General features: G+C 42.6%; 1 protein-coding gene and 1 pseudogene across 4 annotated transcripts in view; one reads left to right on the top strand and one right to left on the bottom strand.

The window, feature by feature from the left end:
* Nucleotides 1–5,613: 5,613 nt before the first annotated feature.
* LOC111736164 lies at nt 5,614–5,732 on the bottom strand (annotated as a pseudogene).
* Nucleotides 5,733–8,182: 2,450 nt separating this feature from the next.
* Nucleotides 8,183–11,359, top strand: part of MOCS1 (molybdenum cofactor synthesis 1) — a 36,367-nt gene continuing 33,190 nt past the window's right edge. For 3 of the 4 annotated variants that reach the window (XM_023527564.1, XM_011354567.2, XM_011354568.2), the window contains exon 1: nt 8,183–8,381. In XM_023527564.1, coding sequence (XP_023383332.1) covers nt 8,259–8,381 — 123 coding nt within the window. In that variant the 5' untranslated portion in view covers nt 8,183–8,258. The remainder of the gene's footprint in view (nt 8,382–11,359) is intronic. The other variant, XM_023527565.1, reaches the window with a different exon arrangement.

Below are 11,359 nucleotides of genomic sequence, written 5' to 3'. Positions count from 1 at the left end.
TATTAAAATAGAGAGCCCAATGAGTTGGCCTTTTTTTCTTGCATGGACTGTATCATCGTAGTTTCTCAATATTTACTGGTCATGCACCATGTGTTAGGAGCTGGAGGAAAAGTTTGCCCTAAAGGGTGAGCAATGAACCTTAGACCCAGCCAAGAAATGACTGGCTACAGGACTGTGACAGCACAGTCTTGAAACAAGCATGGGAGTAAGAGGAACCAGCCCTCTCTACTCTCATCTCTATCCCCAAAAGTCAAGGGCAGAAGAAAAACAAGGTATGATCAGGGAAATAATAAAGTAGAGAGGGCTGGAAGATGCTGGCAGTGCTTAAAGCTTAGCTAAAACTTTGTAGAGTTCTGAGTCTCATGAACAATCTCTGTCTGCACAGAGTTGTCTCTCTTCATTGTATTGTGCAGGCAGAATTGTGAGGGTGCACATAAGTATATGCCTTCTAAATACACACTCTAGGGGAGGAGAAAACAGTCAAAAATGGCAGAGCCAGGTAACGCAGGGTAGACTCTTAGGAAGAGTGATCCCTATGGTGGTCATGGGAATGGAGCTCAATCAACATCTGGACACCTGTGACCTTGGGTCTGCCCTGGATAACCTCATTTTGGGTATCTTTGCCTGATGACCAGCCCCCTCACACATTTCTGGAGACTCTTTTTGTGTCTAGCATGAATATGTCTACGTTTTCTTGCAGAAAAATGTTTGATTACTGAAGGCTTCCTTAGACACCATGGTATGTAATATAGTCATATACCTTTGCATACATATATAATGTATATAATACACAGTATATGACTCTTTAAAACTCTAAAACATTTCTAAACTTCAAAATCTATCTGGCTCCTAGGCCTTCAGATAAGAGATTTTAGACTTGTGTTCTCATTCACTTTAGCTCCATAATGTTCTTTAGAAAAGAGATAGGGAGTATTATGTTTTTCACTTATAATTAATAGACTTTCTATACCTAGAATTTGACTTTGATATAAAATTTAAAGTTATTTTAACTCTAAGTTAAAGTATCTCTCAGCCTCTTTTGAATATCACACAAGATTGTGAAAGACAATAGACTAGAGTACAGAATTACAGTAGGAAAGAGATTAAAGATAAAGGGATACTCAAAGAGAATTTGCTGAAAAGACTATTTGAGGGATGTGGTTGGGGTCAAGGGCACCAAGAGAGGACAGAGCTGAAGAGCATAGATTGTAGAGCAGACTTTTTAGGGTCAAATCCTAGCTTCACCACTTACTAGCTATATGTTCTTGAACTAGTTACTTAACCTCTTTGTGTTTAATTGCTTTTTTACAACCACCATCCTATGAAGTAGATAAGATAGGCAAGTTTCCCTTTGACATATGAGGAAACCAGAGAAGTTAAGAAATTTGCGCAAGATTAGGTAGTGAACTTGTGGCAAGTGAGGACTGGCAGTCAGATTTCCCTATTGCCAAGCTAGGGCTCTTTCCAATTCATTACCTGCCGTATTCAAAGAGGCTTGCCCTTCACTGACTCCTCCAGGATCGAAACATGTCACATGGCATTTCTGGCCCAGCCAATTCTCAAACAAGCAGGAAGAGCTTCTGAGATATTTCCAGAAATGTCAACCTCTGATATTCCTTGTTTCATGTCTCCAACCTGATAGCTACCCCAACTCGATTTAACAAACAGCAATTACATGATCCAGACAGTATAACTTGATTTTGCCTTCAGAGGAATTGGGCATGAGCAAGTGAATTCGATCATCTTAGGAGAATGAGAGGCTATTTTCTAGTTCAAAGAAGGAACCAAAAGTGAATTGCTTTTCTCCTGAATTCATGAATTTTAACATACTGAACTGCAATATTCTGCAAGTAGGAGTAAAATAAAGTCATATGTAATATCATCTCTTCCTTCCTGCGCCTGATAAGAAGACAGAACCCGTGGAGTAGGTATCCACACCTCTCTCTCATCCTGCCCTCTGCTTCTCTACCAGTGTTTTTCATAGGTGGAAACCAAATGGAAGCCTAAGGGCAAGAGAGTCCATGGAATCAACCACTTAGAGCAGAGAGCAGCACAAAGACAGGAAGAAAAATGATCCCAGGTAAAGGCAAAGCAAATGGAGAACAAATAATCCAGAATTCCACCAATACATATATCAAAGGGCATCCCTTTCCTATAATGGGGATAGGCAATATCTTTAAAAAATAATAACTCACAGGAGGAATTCACAACACAGTGTATTAATTATCTACCACTGTGTTATAAGTTACTCTAAATGTTGGCTTAAAACAAAAAACATTCATTATTTCAAGGTTTCTGAGGGTCAGGAACCTGACAGTGGCCAACTAGTTGGTTCCAGCTTAGATATCTCATGAGATGGCAGGCAAAATATCTGTAGGAGCTTCAGTCATTTGAAGGTTGGACTGAGGTTGGAGAATCTGAATCCAAGATGGCTCACTCACATGGCGGTTGGCAGGAGGCCTCAGATCCTCGCTGGCTCTCATCAGGAGGTTCCAGTTCCTGGTCATGTGGGCTTCTCCAAAAAGCTGCTCCTAACATGGTAATTGGCTTCTCTTAAAGCGAGTAATTCAAGAGAGCAAGGAGAAGGCTGTGTTGTCTTTTACTAACTATATTCAGAAGCCTAATATATCATCACCTTTACCACATTACATTTGTTAGAATTCCTAAGTTAGCCCATATTTAAGGGGAGGAGAACTAGTTTCCACCTTTTGAAGTGAGGAGTACTTAATGATTTAGGAACCTATTTAAAACAACCATATACTCAGAAGGAGATTAAGAGTGGAAAGGCAGATAATATCTTGGTATTATTAAATAAATAGTTGACCCCAGAAACCAGTACTTTGAGAACTGCTGAATTAAAGAGGTATTACAAACTCTCTTTCTCTTAATTTTGCTAATTGAAGAAGACTCTAAGCAAGAAAGTGCTGGAGTTCGCATTTCATGACTCTGTGAGTATAGCTGACATGCACAGTCATATAAGGCTATAATAGCTGTTTTCAGTATGCAATGGGAGTGACATACAAGGAGGAGTAGTCCAGAAAATGGAAAAGCCTGATTGGCACATTAGAGCACAAGGGGAATTTTGTTCCTGTATAAGATTTTTTATTGTTCACCAATATCTGCTTCCCTTCTCTGCAGGAAGGCTAAGTTTTATTTTCTTTGGAAATTAGATGTGGCCATGTGACTTGTTTTGAGCAGAGTGATGTGTGGTATTTCCAGGAAGAAGTTCTATGGGCCAGTTTGCTCTTTGCCGCACTCTTTCCGTCTTGGTAATCACCAGTGTTCCGTGTGGATATTAGCTGCCCCATCGGCCTGGGGTCCAGGGTGAGGACAACATTGATGGGAAGAAATCCCCAATTGATCCTTGCTGAACATATAGCACAAGTAAGAAGCAAACATTTGTGGTTTTCAGTCATTGAAATGTTGGGATTGTTTGTTATAATAATGCAATCTATCTCATCCTGACTGATACAGCCACTTCACTAGAAAGGCAAGCCAAAGATCCAAATGCACCATTTAATGCACATTTATTTGGGAGCTTACTGTGGATTAAACACCATGCTAGATGTTATGATTCCAGATTATTTAGATTTGGCACCATCCCACAAAGGGCTTATAGTATAGAAGGCATGTAAATAAACTGTCACTCTGTTGTAATTGCCACCATTTTAGCAAAGGTGAATCTAGGGTACTATGGGAAGGAGAAGTCATTGAGTCCTACATCAGACAAAATCAGCAGGAAAGAGAGCGTACTTAGCTAAAAGTTTTGAAGACATTTTACTGAAGGGACCATTTTTGAGGTGTAGCCAGGGTTAGCGTAGCTACAGGGATGTTGAGGCATCCATGGCCATCAACAAGGGAAAGCCAACTCTACTCAAGCCTGAAGGGACAAGGGCAAAAAACGATATTACTGGACCTGGTAAGAGCTGGACTCATTGCAGAGAGGCTGTGTAACACCAACTATAGTTCTAGAAGGGCACAGTCATTGCCGGAAACACAGCAAAAACAGTCAAGGAGCAAGAGGAATAAATGCTGACTTATCTCTTTTTCTGCTCTCTGATCTCCTGCTCATGCCTCCTATTGGCCAGATCCATCTGGAAACCAGAGACAAGGGTACCTGGGTGATTCCATCAAAGCAGTTGGGAGAGGTCAACCTCTCAATCCTCAGAGCAGGGTGGAGAAGATCAGGGCATGAGTCTGGAAAAGCAAATAGAGAATATCCTGAACATGGTCCCAAAAAGGCGAAATATCATTGAAATAATATTTCAGATATTGTTAACAATAGTTAAACAATATTTTCTAAAAATTTTTTCATTGCTTAATTAATTAAAATGCCTGAATTTGCAAAGATAGTCCACAGCTATGGTTGGAATAGGGAAGGAGTGTAGAGGGCTGGATACTTGAGGTTCCTATAATGAGAGAGAGGTAATGAGTATGTGACCAGAAATCTTATCTTGAATTTTTCATTCTCAATAAAGACTTTATTTTGTTTAAGAGAAGTTTTAGGTTCACAGAAAAATTAAGAAGAAGGTCTAGAGATTTCCCATATACCCCTCCCCCAACATGCACAACCCTCTCCATATTGACAACTCCAGAATTGTCCACTTGTTACTATTGATGAATCTACATTAACACATCATAATCACCTAAAGCCCATAGTTTACAATAAGTTTCATTCTTAGTGTTGTGCATTCTATGGGTTTGGACAAATGTATAATGACATGTATCCCCATTATGGTATCATATAAAATAGTTTCATGGCCTTAAAAATCCTCTATGGTCCACCTGTTCATCTCCCTCACCCCCCTGCCAAGCCCTGGCAACCCCTGATCTTCTTATTGTGTCCACAGTTTTGCCTTTTCTAGACTCATACAATTGGAATCACATAGTATATAGACTTTCCAGATTGGCTTCTTTTACTTAGTAATATGTGTTTAAGGTTCCTCCATGTCTTTTCAAGGCTTGGTAGTTCATTTCTTTTTAGCACTGAATAATAGTGCATTGTCTAGATATATCAGTTTATTTATCCGTTCACCTACTGAAGGACTTCTTATTTGCTTCCAAGTTTAATCTTGGATCTTTTTTTTTTTTTTTTTTTTTTGATGAGAACAGAGATGTTGAAGATGGAAGACAGGTAGGGAGAGAATAGATGGGAGGATAAGGAGGAAAGTATCTTCTGGCCAGAGACCAGATCACTAGACGTAAATTGTAAGGTAGAAGTTGCATCATAGTTTTCTAACCTAGCCTCAGAAGTCATGCAGTATCATTTCTGTCATACTCTATTAGTTACAAGACAGTTACAAATTCACCCAGATCTAAGTGGAGAAGAATTAATTCTATTTCCTGAAAGGGAAAACAGGTTCTAGAACAGTGATGAGCAATAGAGTAGCCACTAGCAACACATGCCTATTTACACGTAAATTAATTAAACTTTAATTGTTATGTTTGCCGAAGGAGGAACGCACAAGGCTGAAGTGGTTAAGGAAGATTTATTGTAGCAGAGTGACAGCCTGGCTGACCTGAAGATGCCATCAGCCTCAAATGTGAAGGGACCTGAAACTTTTTCTTTTTTCTTTTTCTTTCTTTCTTTCTCTCTCTTTTTTTTTTTTTTTACGTCTACAGCACTCCGTCTTCCTAGGTGGTCTTCCATCCAAGTACTAACCAGGCCCGATCCTGCTTAGCTTCTGAGATCGAACAGGATCATGCATGTTCAGGGTGGCATAGCCGTAAACCTGAAACTTATATGGAGCTTGAGGTGGGCTTTTCGGTGGGACTATTTTGGGTGGGTAAATCGGTAGCAAAGGGAGGAGAGTCCAGTGAAATGGGAGGTGAGCATGTAGCATTGCCAACCTGGATACAAGGTCTGGTTCCCACACAAAGGTAAGGGAGGAGTCTTGTTCCCACACTATGGGGGTAGGGATAGGGCCCTCCTAGATCTAACATTAATAACATTAGAAATTCAGTTCCTTAGTCATACTATTGACATTTCAAGTGCTCGATAGCCACATGAGGACAATCACATACAATTTGGATGAAGAGGGTAAAATCTATAAAGGCTTCATGCAATTAGTGGCATTTTAGACAGGCTCAAAGAGTGGGAATACTGCATAAGAAAGCAAGATCATCTTCAGGGGCTCATTTCAAAGATTTAATACCTATGATTTAATTCCTTCTACTGATCTGGTTTCTGGTCAACTGGTAGATGTTCCTTTTCCTATCATACCACCCTTCTCTCTCCATTTGTCTTCTGTTCCTCACTTCCCAAGTAAGATCTACAATGAAATACTCATCTGAATTAGCCAGGTGGTCTCTAAATGCAATGACAAATGTCCTTATAAGAAGGATGCAGAGACAGATTTAAGACAGAAGAGAAGCAGACCATGGAATGGAAACAGAGCCATAGAGAGAAAATGTTATGCTGCTGGTTTTGAAGATAGAGAAAGGGACCACAAGCTAAGGAATGCAGCTCTGGATGCTGAAAAAGGCAAGAGAAACACATTCTCCCCTAGAGTCTCTGGAGGGAACATTACAGTCAACATCTTGATTTTAGCACCATACAACGCCTTTCTGACTCTGGCCTTTAGAACTGTAAGAGAATAATTTTGTTTAAGCCACCAATTTGTGATGACTTGTAGCAGTCATAAGAAGTGTATATAGCTGGGAACAGAGCTGATTAAGAACCGACACATAGACCGGGGATCTCTGCTTCCTTCAAATTCTAAGGACTTGCTATTGGATCTAGGTTATTATGTCATATGGCTTCTTCCCTGTGGTTGAACCTCTCCTTAAACTCTTCAGGCCTCATACCTGCAAAATAGAAAAATGTTTTTTGTCCTCACCTCCACACCAGTTCTCCTGACAAATCCACACATCAAATTTAGCAGTGGACAGAGCTTGAACAGTCCTCAGTGGGTCCTCAGACCCTTTGCAAATAGATTTCTGTCTGGCCTTTCCCCACCAATTTTAAACATACCCAGACATACCCTCACCATCTGCAATGTATTGTCTTAATTTGAATAACATCATAAGAAACTCACCTTGAGTCTAAGGCTAAAATCACCCCAGCTTTTCTGACAGTCTCTCTACATTTATACAAATTAGTTATATGTAGCCAGTTATTCTTTCCTCCTCAATAGTCTGTCAATTCTGCAAGACCAGGAACTGTATCCTAATTTCCTAATATGCACTTGGCAGCTAGGATGTTCCAGTCAATGTTTGATTCTTGCAATTCCACAATGACAGAAATTTGGATACAACAGATAGACTGGTTTGAGCATAATGAATCTTAGTACATAGGTTAATTATTGAGTGTGCAGTACCATCTAAACTCTTGGAAGATTATAGCTCTGTTTTTGAAAGAGAGACAGAGATACTCCCTCATTCCTGATACATACTGAATCTTGACTTTAGGAATCAGATTGTCCTGGGTTTAACCCCAGTTTTGCCACCTATCGACTATTGACTTTGGAAGAATTACCTAACCTTTCTAAGCCTCAGTTTCCCTAGTTGCAAAATTAACATTCTATTAATTTTAGGATTATTTTAAGTATTAAATGAAGCCTATCATTGTATTTGTTGTGTAGGAAGCATTCCAAAAAAGATATCCGCTCTTTCTATGACTTCTTCCCATATATTCTTTTTCTTTTCTTTTTTTTTTTTTTTTTTTTTTTATGGAGAGGCTAAGATTGTTAATGTCCTTTTGGGGCACAATTGGAGAAGCGTATCTTGAAGGAGGGAGCTGACCATCATATCACCAGGGCCTAGACTGCAGTGAAGAGAGTGAGTTACAAATGTGCAAGGTCAAATCTTGTTTTTATATAAAACGCTGATATTTTGTTCATTGTGGCTGACTTTGCAAAATATTGCATTAAAACGTTACTTATCTTGATAACCTACTTTTTTGGCACTCTCTTAAATTTTGTGCCCAAAGTAATCCTTCATTCAAAGTCCTGCTCTGCTTGCAGCACTTTGTGCCAGTCACACTACGACTTAAGCACGGGACCAAGGCAGCCAGAGAAGCCTGTAGGACAAGACTTGTAGGACAAGACTCTCCTCTGAGTTTGAACTTGCGCTTTCCAAGCCCTAGAACGCCTTACCCAGGTAAGAAGAGTAGAGGAAGTGGACTACAACACCCAGAAGGCTGCGCGGCACAGCCCCCCCTCGCCCCGCCCCCTCTGCAAAGACCCAGGCAGCGAGCCCGGAGTTAATGTTCTTGAAGCCGACTTCCTAAGGGAGTCACGCTCAGGACAGCAGGCTTCATGGCGGCGCGACCGGTGTCCCGGATGCTGCTGCGGGTCTTGAGGTCCAGCGTCCGGAGCTGCAGCTCAGGGGCTCCAGTGATGCAACCCTGTCCCGGGGAGTCCTCCCAGTCTGCCACGAAGGTAAGCCAGTCTGTGTCCCCGGGATGGGGTGGCCTGGCAAGCTTCCCCTTATGCCGAGAGAAGCACCCCCGGCCGTCTGTGGCCTCTTCTGGGAGGGACCCCTCGGCGCTTAATTGGGGGTGGGGAGAGGCATGGAATGCTCTCTAGATTAAACCATTCTCACCCCATTCCCCAGCGCGGGGGAGCAGGGGGCGGGGCGCTCCTTGAGGTTTTTGCCTAAAACTCCCTGCCTATTCAAACCGTGCAACCCCTTCCAGGTATGAGTGGCTACCAGAGATAGGGAGCTGGCAGGTAGGACTTCGAATCCTATGAGATGTTATTAGTATCCCTCAGGCTTGCCTCTTAAACATTTTCCTCCCAATCCCTTATTGGAGGTTGTTTGTGTATGATCAGGTGTTCTTGTGTGACACTGACTGAAAATGTCACCTTGGTACCATCAATAGTTGTCACTTCTGTAGTCACAGGGCTCTGACTGTTTCATCTTCATCTCCCTTAGGAAGGTTGGGCCTCATTGTAGAGCAACACGGAGCAGGAGGATCTGGGCTCTTCCAGGTTAAGGATTCTGGTTTCTCTTTAGGGTTGGGATAGGCTCCCTCAGTCCTTGACAGCACCCTCAGAGTGATTCCTATCACAGTAAGTTTTAAGTTTGTTCTTTTCATATAGGGAATAATTTTGGGAAAAAACGTCTCTTCTCATTTGTGAAACCTTTTTTTCTAAGCTCTTCTGGTTATTCTTTTCCCATGTCCTACCATAAAGCTTCATATCCTAGGAGAGGGCCTCAGCTTAACTTGCTTTTCCCAAATCTGAACCCCTCTGGGATCTTCAGATAGCATGCCCCATTGCTGGAAAGTTTACAAGTGTTTCAGTATCCTTGAACTCTGAACTTCATTGAGGGAAAAATAGGAAAGCAAAGATTGCTGTGAGATCTTTAAACAATTCAGGAAAAGGGAAGTTTCTTCTTCCTCCTGCCCCGGATTTATTTTGTACCTTTCATGAGAGGACCTGTGCTAAGTGCTTTAGTTCTCATAGTAAATCATGTTAAATAAGCAGAGTGTGTTTCAGGTGTGAGGGCTTATTGAAGTTAACTTGAATAAAGTAAAGGAGCAGGAGCTCAAACTCTGGAGCCTGTGCTCCTGCTTCTTCCGTGTGGGGAGAACAGGGGGTGAGGCCTATCTCTTCCTTTATACTGTGAGGGGAGCCATGATTAGTAGGTAAGAACATAGCTGCTGGAGCAGAATGCCTTCCCACTTATGAGGTATGTGAACTTCACCTCTCAATGCCTCAGTCTTATCTGTAAAACGGGAATAGTAGTGTCTATTCTATCAGGTGGTTATAGGGATTAACAGAGTTAATGTACACACACCCACATACTTAGAACAAAGCCTGGCACATGTAAGTGCTGAATTCTGTATGTTCAGTGTAATTGTTATCTTTGCTGCCCATGCTGTGTCCCATCAGTCCCCTCCCACCTAGACATTCAAGATAGTCATACCGTCAGCTATTTGGTCACAGACCTCCCATCCTGGATGCTCCCCACTAGGGTTATCTTCGGCAGACAAACCTTGAGTTGTTCCTTGAATTCTGAATGCTCCCCTGCCTTTCTAAGTATTTCTCCACGGCGCTTAACATGGTGCTCTGCAGGCAGTGGAATCAGCAGATATTTTTGGCTGTTTGGAACACAACTAGTGAGGGGGCTCGTGGAATAGAAGATAGAGTAATGGATAGGGAGCCCTATGTTTTCACCTTTGCTCTACCTCTAATTTCACCTGGCTCTTGGGTCTTTCACTTTCTCTCTCTTAATGTTCTTAAAACCAGAGCGTTGTGCCAGCCCACCTTTACACAGTGGGAAAGGGTACAGAATGTCTTTGAGAGAATCTCAGAGGTGAGACAAGTTTGGAGATAAATATATATTCAGCCTATCCCCAGAGCTTGCCAGTTGGCAAGAGCAGAGGTGGCAGCATCTGGGACCCCTATCCTGTCTTGTCTTTCCTTCCTGCAGGGTGCTTTCTGCCACCCCACTCCCAGAGCCCTGGCCCTCTGGTTTGGGATCGGAGGTGCTTGGAGGGACAGAGGGGAAGAGGAGAAAGCCATGGGGTAAATAACATTTTGTGTGTCAGGGTGTGGGTGTGAGAGAGAGGTGAGGTGTAGAGTGGGAGCTGGCTGTGAGGACAGTGGCAAGGAGGTCTCGGGGTTGGTTCAAGGATAGGTTGAGCAACTACTACAAATAGGAAGGGCAAGTGGTAGTGTGTAGGTAAATGGGGAGGTGGGAGGAAGAGATGCAGCTACCTGACGTCATGATTGGGGTGGCCCAGACAGTCTACTCTGGAGAGCTTACCCCAGTCCAGAAGCACTACACCCATCTTTGTTTCCCTCAGGTTCTATGCAGGCTTTGTTGGTGCCAGAGGGCTCTCGTCAGGTCTTGGGCCTCCTGCCTTGGGGCATGGGAGAGAGGAATGTGCTGGGTAGAGGCACCCAGCTGTTCAAAGGGCCCAAAAGAAACAGATGTTGGAGAGCAGGTTATAGAGGAAGGAACTGCGTGCAGGAGAAAGTAGAAGGGGACAGCAGGGCTTGGCTTGGGGACAGGGACACATGGAAGGAAAAACGATAGAGGGAAAGCAGGGGGTTATCTTGACTCTCAGCCTGCCCAGCTCCTCAAAATCCTTACTTGAGAAGAGTGTGACACTCCTTGACAGGAACCATGGGTGTGAAGACCTCACATTTAGGGTGGAGGAGGGGGAGGAAGCTAGGCCTGGGGCTGGCACTTTGCTAGGTCTTCTTACTTAGTAGAGATTGATTTTGAGGCACTCCAGGTGTACATCATTGCAAATAGTAGGTAAATCCGGGCTACCGATATTTGAGTTTGGCATGTGCTTTTTCTCCTGCATAACTCTGCACTCTGTCTACACTCTAGCTGTTTGGGGGTTGGCCTTTATCATCAAAATCAAACACTCAAGGTTAGCGACTAACTACTAGGGGAG

Source organism: Pteropus vampyrus, unplaced genomic scaffold (genome assembly GCF_000151845.1).
Source record: "Pteropus vampyrus isolate Shadow unplaced genomic scaffold, Pvam_2.0 Scaffold18, whole genome shotgun sequence".
NCBI lineage: Eukaryota > Metazoa > Chordata > Mammalia > Chiroptera > Pteropodidae > Pteropus > Pteropus vampyrus.
Note: the sequence above shows the minus strand (reverse complement) of the source record. Positions and strands in the feature narration are given on the sequence as shown.